This window comes from Cyanistes caeruleus, chromosome 2 (assembly GCF_971803275.1).
Source record: "Cyanistes caeruleus chromosome 2, bCyaCae1.hap1.1, whole genome shotgun sequence".
Taxonomy (NCBI): domain Eukaryota; kingdom Metazoa; phylum Chordata; class Aves; order Passeriformes; family Paridae; genus Cyanistes; species Cyanistes caeruleus.
Genome location: NC_141702.1, coordinates 44219210 through 44236140, shown reverse-complemented (window position 1 = coordinate 44236140; position 16931 = coordinate 44219210). Strand labels below are relative to the sequence as shown.

General features: G+C 36.5%; 1 protein-coding gene across 2 annotated transcripts in view; it reads left to right on the top strand.

Moving 5' to 3' along the window:
* PDSS2 (decaprenyl diphosphate synthase subunit 2) overlaps positions 1-16931 on the top strand; it is a 113016-nt gene that overhangs the window by 59335 nt on the left and 36750 nt on the right. For both annotated transcript variants that reach the window (XM_086876722.1, XM_023923900.2), the window contains one exon: positions 10477-10675. In XM_086876722.1, the coding sequence (XP_086732848.1) occupies positions 10477-10675 (199 nt within the window). The remainder of the gene's footprint in view (positions 1-10476; positions 10676-16931) is intronic.

The following is a 16931-nucleotide window of genomic DNA, read 5'->3' as shown; positions in this document are numbered from 1 at the left end:
GTGGTTGTTTTGTTGTTTCCAAACCAGTTGCAGTTGTGCAGAGATGGGCTTTCTTGTGAGCAGTTTTTTTGGAGTCAGCTGCTGGTGTTCATTTTTGAATTTAAACTTAGTCTGAATTGTCTGGAAACTTAGCATGGAGATAACTCTATAAAACTTCTGTATGATGTTTGCTATGTTCTGTTTAGACCTTTAAATTAGCATGATGCCCTTTGGATCGTATAATGAATCAAGGCTTGCATTTGTTTCACATTGCACAGGTTTCATATTTGCTTCATATTTGCTCATGTCTGCCTGTAAAAGTGCCACCTTATTAGGGTAAGTGGTTTTGTCAGTAATAAAATGAGTTGTACAAAGGGCAGGTAGTAGGATGACCTTTTTGCAAAATATTGTTGTTAACTAAATGCAGAGAACATTTTTTTTACCGGAGTACCTGTTCAGTTGTCATAAGACTGGCATTGCCTGAAATTAATGGAATTGTGCTGCTAACAGTGGTTTGTGAGCCACTGGCTAAGCATTCACTGAGGATGCAAGAAGTCCACATTTGGCTTTCTTGAGAATTTGAAAGGATGTAAAAGTACTCTGTCTGAAATTCCAGAAAATTTCTCTAAACACAGGGATATAGAACATCTAGGTCAGGAATGACTGAATTTGTAATGTTGTTTCCCTCCCAGTAACTTAGTGGAGCAGGATCTGGAGTCCAGGTGTCTCACCTTTCTCTCCCATAATCTCCTGCATACTGACTTTTTCCACTCTTTTGCCATCTGGCTGAATGAATAATTCAAGGTTTTGTGTAGCAGCAGAGTAACTCGGCAGGATTGGCCGAGGAAGGAGGTGTGAGGATGCCCTGGCCTTGAGAGCTGGGTGGCTTCCTGATGGAAAACCCAGATTTCTGAGTGATGTGCCACATGCCTCAAAAGAGGAGCTTGGACTGGTAAGACAATTCTCTGCAGTCAGGTGGCACATCCAGTACATAAGTCCTTCCTCTCTTTTACAGTTTTATGTCTTGCAAATGCTAACTGTCACTTGGAGTTTGGGGGACATTGGTATGTTTTTAAGTGATAAACATATCCTTGCTCATGCTGACAAATTTTTACATTCCCCTCATTACATCTTTTCATCCCCATACCGTCTATAAACACAAAAAGGCAGGAAAATAAATGTCTCCAACAGTAATTTTCTAACTGCAAGTCAACATATGCAGCTGACTAGAAAGGTACTTTAAATCATCTTATAGGTGTTTTCTCAGAGATGACACTCTAGTTATTTGAGACAACTGTTTTTTCCACCTGCTGTGAAGGATGAATTGCCTTTTGGACACTTAAATATTTCCATGCTGTTAAAGCAGCAGATTGAAAAGCAGATGAGAAAGTTCAAAGGCAAGGCTGAAAGTTCAGTTTCAACTTTTAGTTTTCTGACTTTTGTCACTTTGTGTCACAGCCTAACTGTTGTTTTCATTTAGAGCTATTAAGAAATACCAAGTTTACCCATTTAAAATTGGTTATCTTTCTTTACAGTAAATGACAGTGAATTTCATTCCTTTTAGTACCCTGTGTTAGATAATAGTTGAGAGAATAATAGATTCCAGGGACCTTTGATCTACCATTACTATAAAATAAAAATAAAACTTTTTTTTTTCCCACTGACTGTAATGGTTTTAACCTTGTGTACTAATTTGAATGGGCTTGTGGGGGCAGAGTCTTAAATGAGACACAAATGAAGGAAAAATTGCTAATGCTGCCACTGTATATCTAATGAGCACTGTGTAATAAACCATAACCTCTTCAACATTTCTGTGGAAAATGGTGTGATTATTTTGGATGGCTGGCCCTCTGTGTACGGCTCATTACCATCTGGCATAATGTGTATTGATATAGCCTGTAATTGTCAACTCTTATTTGACATGCTGCCTTTAATAAATGTGACTTGCATGGCTAGAACCTCCTAATGGTTATATGGAAAACTGTAATTAAATAAAATATGTATACTTATGTAAAATACACACCCTTATATCCATAAAATAATTTTGTAGAAGGTCTCTGTTTTTCTTTATCTTCTGTTCTTAGTGGGAATATTTGTGTGTATTCCCAGGTTAGTGCTGCATTACCACTGTGGATACCTAAATATGTGAAGACAGACATGAATCTTGAATGTAGGTTGTTTCCTCTTGCAGAACTTGCTTCAAATACATTTTGAAATACTTATTTTCTGTGCACTGTAAGACAGAATTAATATACCTGCCATAATAGAACAGGTTCCCTGCCTGATGGTGGCTTTGTGTGCTCCTGTGCTGGGAATGGGAGGTAACTCTAATGGGCTGAGTGGCTCTGGTTTTGGTGTTTCTCCTGAAGAAGGTGGCTGAAATAAATGCATTTGTAAATCTCAGTGCTGAAAGTATTTATACCTCCTTAAAGGAAAATGGGCTTCTGGCCAATGGTCAATTTTCAGATAGAAGGACCAACATATGCTGCTAAATCTAGTCATCTGTTTATTATCTGAAAAGTTGTTGGTTTTTTTTTCTTTTCCTTTACTGTTCATTCCTGTATGAATAACTAAGAGATATCATTCTGGTAGTCATACTGGCTGCCTTACAAAACATAGGATTTCCCCAACTTTAATAAATTTTAATATTTGTTGTATGGGTGTTCATCAGGTGTTATCTTCAGTGGCACTGCTGATGGAGAGTCTATTGTTGTTCTTTGAAACACATTTTGGAAAGTGACTTCCCTTTATTATTTTTGGATTTCCTTAGGTTCAGGCTACTGGATCTTATTTTATGTTTGCTTGATAATTAGCATATTCTGTTGAATTTGTTTTCTGTAGTAGAGAAAATTAAATTTCCTTTAAGTATCTGTGACCAAATCTACTGATTCAATATCAGCCTTCTCCATGCATAAAATAACTTCAGTTCCTCACTTCATCTGTTTTCTTTGCTTTGATTGTTAGGACAATATGTTGAGAAGAGACATACTTTCTCAAATTTTTCTTGACTGAAATTTTCAAGTGATAATTTTTACTGTTATCAGAAATTCAGGGTTAACAGAAACACTACTTTTGTTAATATGCTTCCCTTAAATAATCTGTGGATCCTGCTGGTCTATTTGGCCACAGTCACATTCTGTCTTAGGTGATTATCTCAGATGACCTTTCTTTTACCCTCCTTCCACCCTTTTCCAAACTTTGGGTGCTTTCTACTTGAAAGAGTCTCTAGTCTTGTATGTATGCGGTCTACACTGAGGTCTTTTGATTGATCTTTTTTTTTGCATTGCATATTTTAACTTGAGTAAAGCATATTGAACCAGCTCAGTTGTCTCTGTGTTAGCTGTGTTATTCATTTTCTGTTGCCTTCTCTCCTGAGTGTATGTTCTCTGGACCTGCTAACTGTAATATCTCAGCCACTGTTGCTGTTCATGACCAATATTCACTTCTGGACTAAGAGATGTAAGCACCTGCTTATGTAAATATGTTGCTTAAAATATAGCAGGTTTTCTACAGTGCCTTGGCTTTATACAGTTTTGTTTCTGCCTAACCTTACATAAAGGACCAATGCAGTTCTTACAGTTGTTCTTAGTTTTGAGGCTTTTTTAGTATATCCATTTTTAAATTGCCTTTGCTCAGCTCTCTCATCTCTGCATTTTCTCATCCAGTCCTTTATCCGTTTTCTTCTTTGCCTGGTTTCTCTGGTTTAGATTGATTCCTATCAGTTTTTCAGTTTGTATAAGCTAGGTAGGGAAGGAATTATAACTGACTCAGGTTTGTCTAAACCACTTTTTTTTTTTGTTTAATTAGCTTAGTCTTTTTAATTTAATTTTGTGGCTTTTTGGTCATATAGTGAAATATTCATAAGAAGTTTCCAAAAAGTATTCACATTTTCCTTTTTAATTTATCTATCTGATTCAGCTAGTTTTATAGTTAAAAGTATTGCTCATATATAGTGTAGGCCTGTGAATATTATCTGTCATATTCATAAAGAAAGTTTGTATTCTGGTTTGGATTATATTGTTTTCATATAACAAATGTATTGAACTCACATTCACTTGTACCTAAATTTTTCTGACATGATGTCTTTGTAGCAAATTGAAGCTCTAATATAGAGAATTCAGGTTAAATGCAACATTTCTTGATCCAGCAAAATTCCTTTTAGAAATTCAACTTAATGTCAATGCATTGTCAATATACCTGCATATTGCCAATATACCTTATTGCATGAGCATACTGAGCACTGAATATCTGCATCATTATTTACAAAATGAGAGAAGTAAGTCTTTGAAGAAGTAAACATCTTAGCTCATGCTATTATTTGATGAAGTACTTAATATAGTCTACATAGCTCTTCATATAGTCTATAGCAGATACCAACTGGAATTTCAACCTGCCTTTTATTAGAAGTTTAAATCTTTCTAATTGCCGTATAAAAACACAATATTGCAGTTGACAGCTTTACTTCATTTTGGAAATGTGAATCTTCCCATAGGGATAACCAATGATTTTAAAATGTGATTATGATATGTGATTTTATAAATTTGACAATATGCTTATAAATTAGTAGGTCTAAATTTTATTATTGATTTTTAGCATCTGTGTTCAAGTAATCCAAGAAGTCTTTTTCCAGATAACTTACTATTTTTTTCTTTCTATCTTTGGGTGAATACTCATGGTTTTTCCTTTGGTTTGATCAGTTAGGTTAAGCTAGCTATTCTTCCTTTAAAAAATAAAAAAGCCATAAAACCGAAGCTGTAAAGCTATTTTTTTTAACAATACTTACGTAAGTACTGGCTCATGTCTCTAGTCTGTTTCTTCTCTAGCAGTGTAGGAAGGATCTCTGAGAACAGGAAAAGCAATTGATATCTCCCTCTTTTTCAGTTTCTGGTGCTTATGAAATCTGTAATAACTGAAATAAAATCCAAAGCTATTTAACTTTCACATATCCTGGTTTGTGGGGATTAAAAAACATACCTAGGCCTGCCACCACATCTTACTGTTCTTTTAATACCTGTCCCTTGCAGAATGTTCTTTGTATTCTTCTTGTTAATAAAGTCTTAATATGACAAGATTTGTCTGTACAGCAAGAGTATCTGGATTCTTACCATGTCAGCCCAGCCTGCCTGCTTCTCATTGTTCACACAGCTGCATTGTCACTGGTTTCTGGATCTTTTACAGTAGCTACGTACTTCTTACTGAGCAGGTTTCCTCTTGATATTCCCTTCTTTATTGGTCCCAGCCTGTCTGCCTGGCTCTGGCAACTGAAAAACATCCGTTGGACTTAAGTGATTCTGGTGGTATTTCCCTTCTGGCTTTTGAGATTAACACTTTTTCCTTTTAAACTGATGTAAGTGATCCTTACCAGGTCTTTGTCTAGATTCTCTCACCTATTTTCCATAATTGATGCTTTTGTTTCCAGGCTGGGATTATTTTTCTTTGAGGCTGTGTGACTTGAAAGGGGAATTGGCGTGATGAGGCCATGCGACCCAAGGAAAATGTGCTATAGGTTGTGATCACTGTTCTTCGGCAACTGATGCTTTATCGGAGTAAGCCAGACACAAGTTCAGCAGTTGGAGCTTCTTTTTGCTGGAGATGATGGTGCAAACGTGGATTCTTGCAGTCTGGTACGGGTAGCTGGCTCCCAGGCTGGAGGGCCCCTGGCTACAATGTGGTGACACAGTGGTGGCCGTGTTGGCATGTCAGTGGCAGGAGTCAGGAACTGATACAAGTTGGTTTGCTTGCATGTTGCTGTTTGGAGTACAAAGTGGGAATTGGTTGCTTGTGGTAGCCCTAACAATGAAGCCAAGACCAGTGAAAACCCTTCAAAATATCTGCACTAAGGAAGGGAATGACTTCAAGTCAGGCTTCTCACTCTCCACTGCCAACCACCTACAGTGCTTAGGGAAACTGGCTTGCCAAGTTCAAGTGAATGTCTGCCCACTAAAAATCAGAAAACATTTTCAAATCCTATAGTGGGCTGAGGGAAGATCTTACTAAGACAAATTACAGGAAACAACCTAAGCAATAATCAGTGGTGGGGGTGACAGAGAATGAAAATGTAAGGTCTTTTCGAAAATAAATAGCAAAATATGCATGAAGCAGCATTGGTAGAAATTTTACTTCAAAAACTTTGTGATACTAGGAAGTGAAGGAAATGAAAGAGGTAGGAAATGTAGCCAGTTTAAAAATAAACTGGTTTTTAGGAATGCAATTAAACAAGCTAATCAACAAAATAATCAAGAAACTTCATAGACCTGATGTCTTTTAATTTATTTTTTCCTCATGTGTCTTAGGACCAAGGTAGAAGGAACCACAAAAGTCTTGGTCTCTAACCTGGTTAAGGGATAGGAGTGGGTAGATGTTTTCTGATGGTTAACAGATACATGAGTCATGGTAATGCAGTGAATATTTGGTGCTCTGCTCAAAATCTGCTGCTTTACTCTGAAAATTTTTCCTGTTAGTGAAATCACAGCATCTGCCATACATGTTGACTGGCTTAAACACCTGCCCCCCTGCCATTTAATTTCTTACAAAAGAAACTATACACAGAAGATGTGAATGAGACTTTCCATCACTACGATGCTATTTGTTACTCACTATGCATTGTTCCTCTAATCATGGTTTATTAACCATGGCATTGACTTTGACAGGTGAATGGGAAAAAGCACTGTAAAAATCACTGTCCTGCCTTGCTGTGTAACTAAGTGAATTATCTTGATGTAGCACCAGCTAGCACTCAGAACATACAAGGCATTGAATACAGTTCAAGCACCTTCTTGTCTTCATAGAACTTTTCTTTCTGTTCGCTGTTCACAAAAAACGTAAAATCAGATACCAAGTGCTGCCCAAATGCATAGTCAGTACCTGAAATAATTACTTTAATTCTTTAGTTAATGCTTTTTTATATGAAATTTTCCATTAAAGACACTATTTCTTTTTATTTCAAATTCGTAAGTGTGTGTATATGAAGATTATTATAGTTGTCACTGAAATGGAATGGATGCTGATATTTTTTTAATTTTTTTTTTAATCCTGAATGTAATGCTTTTCATCCAAATTAATCCTTTTTGTATTGAAAGGAAACTCTTGAATTGACAATCACAAAGAAAATGTTCAAATCTTGGGTGTGTACTGTTAGTCACTTTAATTCAAAGCTTCAATGATAAGAGTTCTTAAAGAATTTTTGATCTATCAGTTTCATTATCTTTGTTCATTGCCACTGCTTCAAAAATTTTCAAATATTATTTTTAGAGGGTAATTAAAGTCTTCGGCCCATTTCTGTGAAATATCATGCCTAAAAATGACATTTTAAGTATTAAATATTTCTTTGCATAACCTGTCATCCCTTGAGAAGCCCAGTGTAGTTCTGATGGATAGCTGATAATGAAAGGTAAACTAACTAAAGTTCAATACAACTTTACTATTTAAAATGTCTTTTTTATCATATGTTTTACAGAATCCTATTATTTCTTTTTAGAGTAGGACTTGAAATTATGAACTTTGTGATTTGCATGGAGTTCTTGCTTCAGAGGTGAAAGGCGTGGAAGTGTGAGCTTTGCTGATTCTTAGCATGCTTTCATTTAGGAACTTTGTGTGTTTAGAAATGTTGACTATTTTCTCAGTAGTTCCTTGTACCAAGGTAAGTACAGGTAATTCTTATGGCAGCCACTTTTTTTTTTTGACTGTGGGCTCTGGAGTGAAAACAGGGTTTTCAGAAGCAGTCAGAGTTTGTCATCCCATTGCCGTTTCCAAGTCCAGTATTGCTAAAACATTATTTTTTTGCATGTTGGGATTGGCTGCTTTCAAATACAAAATTATTTAATCACTGAATTGTATTCCAGATGGAGAAAGCTGTGTATAGTATTTCTTCAGCCATTTAGCAGCAACTTTGTAGCAGCAGTGTTTATTTGTTGGATACTGGTCTTTACAAAGTCGTGTGGAGGATCCTCCTGTATCTGCGGCATTGTGGGCTTGTTATTGTGCCTGGATATTGTAGAAATTATCACAAAAACCATTAAAAAATGCATTGCCTGGGATTTCCGCAATAGCATTGATTCTGGTATTTTTAGTCTGCTAGGGAGAGAGAGTGGAAGAGCAATATGTAAGATCAGAATTAGACATAGATTATCTGCCTAATACGGTTCTTGTTAGCACAAATAATGTGAATACTATTTGAAGAACAAACGGATTATAGGAAAAGAAATGAAAACATCCAGATCCTGAGCATTTGGAAAGCATGACACTGATGTATTTGTGTAACCTTTTCATGAAGAGCGATGCTGAAGTCAAAGAGGGGATTTTGATTTCCTTCATTAAAAGCTTATTAAATGAAGAAATAGGACAGTCGTTGTTTTGCTTCAATAGTTGGGGGTCACAGAGGCGGGCCTGGTCTCCTCAGGATATTAATGCCTGCTTTCAGCTGGGGGAAATGAGCCGTCGCCTGAGTTAGCTGCAGCTTTATGTGCCCGTCACTAGGGATCCCCATATGTCCTGGGATCTGCGGCAGTCGGAAATGGCAGAGCTCGGCAGCGGGGAGCAGAGGGCTCTCATTGCTATTCATAACAGGTAGCTCGGCTCAATCTGCCCAGAGCAAGTCTGTTTAATGTTGATCAGCTGTCCATCTGATAAACCGAATTGATACGGACATTTCCTCCAAGGGCTGCCCTGACAATGACAGCAGGAGCATCGGGATGTCTTGTTAGTCTTTTTCTCCGAGCCTGAAATTTTATTAACCCTTTGTTAGAGCCGAGCCAAGCATGATTACAATACTGCGACTGGGTTGTGTGAGCTCCTCACTCACGTCTTTGAAAAGCAGCCTCAACCTTCAGATTTATTGTCTGCATGGAGAATGACTGTTTGGTTTTTGAATTGTTTTTGTCTGCATGGAGCCAACAATTTGTGAATTATAAAGGCAGCTTTCTTTCTGTGCATGGCAAAATACATCGGGAACCTCTCTTTATCCTCTCCCTTCGGCTCATCTGCCTTTTGTGTGCCTGCCCAGGCCGTGTGACTGTCCCAGCTCTTCTCTCTTGCCCATTGGCATTGACCACTGCCCTGAAACAGTTGCTGCTGGGGCTGGTCACAGGTCACATTTGTATTCACAGTTATATTTGTTATATTTGGGGCAGAAGGTTACTTTAGATTAAGATGGTTTAGGGCAGTTGGAACACACGTGCACTGTCCAGAGGAAACAGAATTAATTTGCTCAGGACTGTGCTAGTACTGAGGCAGAATCTAACCTGAGCATGTACCAGCAGGTATATTTGTATATGAAGGCATGGAACAGTTTGATTATGCAATGAATCAGTACCTGGCCACTTCTGAATTAGCACAAGAGAACATAACATGCCTTTGTACTACATTGTAATTAATTACAACTTTAAAGCCTTTAGTCATCTGTTCAGTTGAGGGCATGGATTTCATTTTTGCTCGTATGTAAAATGTCCATGGCATAAAGGGAACTACTTGAATCAGAGAAGATGTGAATGTGCTGAAGATTTTGTAAGAATGAGTCCTATGTATATCTAGCAATAAAAAGATTCTCCAGTGCATTGCTCTGTTTCCCCCTCCTCTTGTCCCTGCTCAGTTATTATGTCTATTCAACACCCCATTGTCACCCTGAGCAAAGGTGACATCTCTGGGCTTCTTGGAGTGACAGTCCACTGTTGAGGACTGTACAGGGTTGGATTGGGCGTGGGGGGGCAGAGGAGAAGGCTGTGCTCTTTCCTTGCCTTTTCAAAAAAATTAAAATAGAGAGCAAGCCTCTATGCAATAACCTCTGTGGCAAGCCTCTCATAGGGATTTGTAACCCCTAAACCCAGAATGTGTCACACTGTGCTGCAGTAAGAAGTGGTTTGTAGACCTATCCAATAAAATTTGCCCCTTTGCTAGATAGTCACCTTTGCTACTTCTGACTAAAGCCACCAATGAAATACCATTAATACACAGTTCTTAAACATTCTACTGTTTTTTCTCTCCTGCCTGAACCCTTCCCCTTTGGTAGTATTAAGCTGCAAGGTATTCTGTTATTAATTTAACTCTAATTTGAGCAGTCATTGACTGCAGCGTTCTTACGTTGTTTGGATTGGCTTGCTCAGGACTCCCCTGCTGATATCGCCTTTGTTTCTTTCCATCATTACTTTCTGCTTCGCGTTTTCTTCATGTCAGTGTCCCTCAAGCTTCTGGTAGACAAAACAGAAAAAGAAAGCACCATGAGGACTATATTGATTATTTCGCTTTATTTTGTGAAAGAATTCAGACAAAGGGCAGCATTCTCCCAAGTGGAACCTGTGGCTTGCCTGGAAATACTAGTGACAGTTCTCTGTGTTTAACACCTACTGGTCATGGCTTCTAGAAGTGCATAGAAGAGCTATATGATAATTAATAAAACTCCTGTTTAGAACATGTGGTTGTTAGTTTATTTTCACTAAGAATCTCTGTTCTGTTCATAGCATCAAACATAATTATGCATTTTCTTTCTTTTTTTCTTTCTTTCAGTCAAAGAAGTCTGGCTGAGATAACAGAGCTGATCCATACTGCCTTTCTGGTGCATCGTGGCATAGTAAACATTGGTGAGCTCAAGTCCTGTGATGGCCCTCTGAAGGATATGCAGTTTGGGAATAAAATGGCTGTTTTGAGTGGAGATTTTCTTCTAGCAAATGCTTGTACAAGCCTTGCACAGTTGCAGAATACCAAGGTAAAAAGAATAAAATTCCTCTACTAACAAAGCAAGTAAATATTAGCAAGTATTTTAAAAGAGAGGCCCCCTAAAAGAATCAGCAGTTGTGTATGTATATATGGAGCATCATTTAAAAATCAGCATGCTTACCATTGTAGCTGTAAATTTGACAGGCTGCTGTGCTGTGAACATCTTTAGCACTCTGCTATGGAATTACTGTGTTGAGGTCTTTAGTGTAAGTTCTGAAGCACTGTAGTAATGGATGGGTGGTTAATTTGGTGAATTTAGGGCATATGCAATAGCATTTTCATGACATGTCAGGCTACAACACCTCTGGTAAACTGCCAGCTGAAAACATGTTTGGTCTGTTATTTTCTTCTACTCTGTGTTTTTTGAAGGGCTTTCTGTCTTTTCTCTGGGAAGCAAAAGGCTTTACTGCTTTGTCTCAGGTGACTTTTTGATTCTAATATTGTTAGGGATGTGGATGCACCTGGATATTGGATTGCCCTACTAACATGGATGTCCTGGCTTCTAAAGGACAGCTGTGGTCCAACTGCGTAGCCAAACTGCTTGACACTTTACAGGGAGATGTTTTTAATGACAAGCAAGTTATGTTTATGTATTATCTTAGAAAAGGAGACTGATGGAGACGTTAAGAGATTTACTCTCTAGCTGGTTCTTCTTTTTGCCAGATAGAATCAGCTACACAAAATCATTCTTGACCCACATTTATCTAGCTTGTTCTTAAAACTTTCTGTGGTGGAGAGAGATTCCACCAGCCCAGTGTAACACCTAACTGTGTGTACAGCTGAAGAGCTAAGTGTGCCATTCCAATGGAAAGAGGAAACAGTCCTTTTTTTGCAGAGATGCTTTTCATACATTTCAACATTGCTGCCATGTTGTAATGTAAAACAAATGTTTGTCATGAGCAATTGTCAATAATCAGCATAGCTGTAATTGTGAGCCTAAGGAGTCTACCTTTTTAGATTCTCATGCTAAATCTCCTTGTGGTAGTTGAGTATTTCTGTACTCCTTTGATCATGAGTATGACAGTTTCTCTCAGAAGTGGTGTCATTTTATACCACAGAGCTGAGATTCAAGAGAAGAGACAGAAAATTAGATGTCAATCTACTGGAATAGTGAGTTAAGCCATTATGGTGCTAACTTGGAGTAAGTATTAGAAAAAAAAATTAAATAGTGCATACCATAACCAAAATGGGTTGTAATTTATTTTAGTAATTATTATTCATTTGTGTCAGTTCATTTTTTTTAGTACCCTGTAAGTTTCTCAAGACAGACCAAAGGATTTAACCCTACATCAATTTTCTGTTTCAACATAAGAGGAAACTTCTACAAAATGTAGCAACTATTACTTTGCATTTAGTACATCATTAAGTATTGCAGCAGGAATGTATAATCCCTGAAGACTTGCCAGGAAACAAGCCTACAGCGAAATGAAGCACAAGTGCAAAGAAATACTTTTTTTTTTTTTTTTTAAAGCAATCATTATACTGCATGTTGGAAAATTCTGCCAAAACATTTTAGCACTTTTTTTCATTTTTCTGACATCTAAATACTTTCATAGCTTCTACATACGATAAGTGGGATGCCATTATGGAAACTGATTGACTTAGTAAATTATTCTTTTTCATACGTCTAACCCTACTAGCAAAGTTAGAAAAATTGAAGTACAAGCTATAGAAATCTCTTGACAGGTGCAATGATTTAAACATACTGTATTTATTCTTTTGTAAATGATGAATTTTCAAATCTGGCATCTGTTTTTTAGCAGTGTGAAATAACTGTGACTTTTTTCCTTCATAATGTTTTGTGTTCTTTGATGTAAAAAGTAAAAATCACAGTACTGCTTTTTTTGCTGGCATTTAGCAAATTGGCTAATGAAATGAGCAACATTTTATCATGCATGGTACTGACCAGGGTACCTATAGCCTCCATAGACATGCATAGCTACTGTATAGACCAGAATTTAAATTAAAGGGGGTTTTAACATAACTGAACTCACTGCTACCAGGATAATTTTATTGTGCTGTTAAATTCCTGTCTGAGCTTGTGCATGATGCATTTATCTCTCTGCTTCTCTCGGGGCTGACAATTAGACGTGAAATTCTGTAGTCGTAATGAAATGCAGAGCTATTTTATAATTGCCAAGGGTAAAATTAGCAAAGTCAATTATTTTCCCTTAGGCTTTTCCCTGTAGATATTAAAAGGCTGCAAGGTAATTGCCTTAGGTAACACTTTGATTTTTAAATAACATTAAATATAGGAATTGTTGTTGTTAATTCAGAGTAATTTTCCTCTTCTTGCTACTGTTATGGAATATAACCGTAATGATGTTAACAAGAATCGAGGCTCGGGGTTTATGTTTTTGGGGTTTTCTTTTAAACTAGTGCTCATTCCTCTCATAAGTTTCCTAAAGTTATGATAAAGGAGGTTTTTGGGTGGTGTTTTGGGTTTTATGGTTTTTGATCTCTGAGGTACAAGGATTCTAGATTTCTTGAAATGTCTGAAAGCCTCCTGTAAGGTAAACTCTGCTGATTATAAAATCACTGCAAATTTTGTTTTTTGAACACATAACTATTCAGAAGAAAACATTCTCATTTTTCTGCTTTGTGAAATCATGGTACCTTAATTATGAATACAAAGTTGATATCAACTGAGGCTTAAAATATTGAAGGGCAGGTGCATGTGTGTGCTACGTTTTTGTAATCACAGTGAAGTTCTACATCTTTTAAGTTAATAAAAACCATTGAAAATGAGCATTAATTTCTTCAAAAGCCCTTACAGTACAAGGCATTAGATTGATCAGATCATGTGTTAACAATTCTTTTATACATTCACTTTAACTTTTTTATCACTGTATATAAACTAACCTTTTGGATGTTGGCTCTTCTTGGCCTGCTGCTTGCAGTGATAAATTACGTTGTCGATTGAGAAAGATATGGATAAACCTTACTTCAGAACTGCATCCTATAGCAGATTGTTTATTGCTAATCCATGGATTTTAGAACAGAATTGAGCCAAAAGATGAATTGGTTTGTGATCTTTTAGTACTTGTTATATTAGCAGTGAAATGGTGACCCTTTGGCAAGGGAAGGGCATGTTTGTGTTTTGCTACTTAACTAATGATGCAGTAATGCGTGCTAATGTGCTGAGTTATTGGGTTGGGGTGTGTTTATATGGGATGACAGGGTTATTTTGATAGGTTTTCTCATTTTGAGGTTGCAATGCTCTGATACTAGGATCATGGCAAGATACATGTAATATCTGTGTGGATTGTAAACATGTAGGTATGGAAGTGATGAAAAGGGAATTATTTTTGCCTAACAAAATAAGGTACCTCCCAGCTATCCTGTGGGGTATGTGACCATAAGCAGTTTTAAATAAATGTGCTAATAAATTATTAAGAAATGTAAAATGATCTGTTTAATAGGTGGTTCTTTGTTGCCATCTGAAGACAGTATGTCTTTAACATTTGTTATCTTGCTTTGCCTAGCCAAGGATGTGGGGATGAAACTGCTAAAAGCAAATCTTTTGAATGAAAGTCCTTCTTTGACTCCGCTAGCAAAAAGTGTTAGTTTTGTGTTTGATTTCTGCGTAAGTAACCTGTACTTCCTATGGTATTTTTAGGCTGGCATTCAGATGCAAACATAGCAAAAGTAACAAATATCATTGGCATTTTTATCACCTGTCACGTGGATGTGAGATATGGGCATTTTACCACAACTGAAATGTGGATACTGACCATGATATTATCAAATAATGTGCTTTTTCAATGTTTATAACAGAGAAGTTGGAAGAAGTCTGTCTCAGCTTTAGAGCTGGTGCTTCCTTGAGCATCTGAATCATCAGTTGTGTTACGAAACTGTAGACAAGGTGCTTAAAAGACATAATTAAAACCAGTTTTGATGCTCTTCCGCTCTAAAGAGAGTGTTGCACAGAACTTCAGAAGGTTGAAATGGTGCATTTTAGTACAATGCCTAGAAAATGATAAAATAATCTGCAAATGCATTTCTTGCAACTTCATGAACTGATAAGACATTCCTTTGTATTTAAAGAAAGAAAACCCACAAACCAGCCAAATGACCAAAACAAAACCTCCAAAACTCAACGTATACCAGGCAAAAAATAAAGTTCCCCAAAAGAAGAAAGAGACTATCCCAAGAACCTGAAGTATGTGTTATGGTAGTGTTCTCTGTAGTTCTTACTGAAATGTTAAGAATTGACTCAATTTTCCCCACTGTAATTCAGTAAATTCTTGTTGAAATGATGAAACTCTTCACAGAAACACTTAAAAATCTACAGGCTGAAAGCTTGGAATTCGATTTAAGAATATTGTCGGTCAATGCAGAGCTCTGCCAGAAGATCACATTGTAGAGCATTGTTTTATGAAGCATTATTTGTTCATAAATAAACAGTAGCACAGATGTAGTACTTATATAGTGGATCTATTTCCTTATGTTAAGTTTATACATTCTTAAAGGCATAAGTGTGTTATTTATCAAATAAACCTTGTGTTTACATAAACATCAATAAATTACTCATGTAAGTCTTCTATATCTTCCTGTTGCTACCACCTGAAGGTGCCCTGCACTTCACATAAGAGCTGTTTATCATGAGCTATGATTTCTACTTCTGTAGCATCAGTTGTGGTCCTGTGGGGAAGGCTCAGTTTGGAATTTAAGCAACTTGGTTCCTTGGTGTCCAGTGAAGGATACAGAGAATATCCTCTTTCTGAAGTTACACCAGTTGCTCTTTCGATGTAAATTGACATTTTTGATCATTGACAATCAGGTAGAATCTACAAGTTTAATTTTTATATGTCATTTAACAAAGGTGTTACTTGTATCAGATTTTTCCTTTCCCTGGACGATTTCAAGAGAAGAACATAAACTTGTAAAAAAGACCTATCACGAATCTGCCAAGAAATACCCTTTTTTAATGGAAACTAAATGTTAATAGTTGCCAGTGTAAAGGCAACCATTAGCAGCTACTGACTTGTAATAGATTCAAATTACCATCCCTCACAACAGTGCCTCATTTTGTTAGAAGTAAGTAGAAGGTCCTCCTTCATAAATGTAGTTGAGATGTGTTATTTTCAGAGCCATGAAAGTTATTTTGAAAGAGATTCTTCTTTGTTATCTCTGGTGGAAGATATGAACTGTAAATATCTGCTAAGTATATTTGCAGCATATATTTTTATTATATTTTACTTAAAATAAACAGAGACCTTTATAATCTGAATTTGCCTACTGGGATTCAGTAGCTTTATTGATCAAAGAGGGCAGGATGAAAAAAATTATGAAGAAACGTTGGGAACCAGAACTAATGTGTTTGCTCCCAGTTACAGTATTCATATAGAAAACTAGCTGGTGATAAAACCTCTTTCTTATGTATTTTTAACTGGTTTTAACTTTTTGCCTTTGCTCACATATTGACTTTATTTTTCTTCTCTAATACAAGCTGCTGTTGGAGATGAGTATCTTTAAAATTATCAATTTACAGAGCAGCTAGGTGACAGGAATTTGGTAAGAAGCAGAGACCAGATTAGATCAAAATAGATTAAGAGACAGTTTATAGTTTGATAGTGATCTTGTCTTCTTGAGGGGAAAAAAAAAAGAAGAAAAAAAACCCTTCAACTTTTTATGTAGAGAGCTGAATAAGGAGCTTTTCTGAAGCACTTTATCATGTCTGTCTTGCTGTACCTTCCCCTGAGGCACTGTTTGATGATGATGTACTGGACAAGATAGAGAGTAGGATAGTATCTATGTTGTTGAGCATTTTTGTTTTAATTTAGTATTTTAGAGTGCCACAGGGGCGTGTCTCAAAACCAGAGTCTACTGAAAAATAGAAATAAGTTCAAAGAGCTCTTGATTTATGGCAAAGTATACTTAAGAAACACTGCTTTGTCTGGATACTGGGGGAGAAGAAAACCAAGAAAGAAGTCTAATGTTTTTGAACCTTTAAACTAATGGGAGATGACACAGGGCAACATAGCTAACATGATTGAATTATTACATAATAAAGCTCTTTCTTAGGCAACCCTAAATAAGCAGTTCTGTATCTTAAAATTTTGAGATACATACTGAATATTGTCATACAACTTAGCATGGTTTTTATTGGAGAATGCAAACATACTTTTAAGTACTGAGAAATACATAATAATTGATACTTATGTATGAATCATAATGAAGAAAAGTATTATTTATTATAATTATTATATTTAGATGGCACCAAAAAGTACTAATTTGCATAC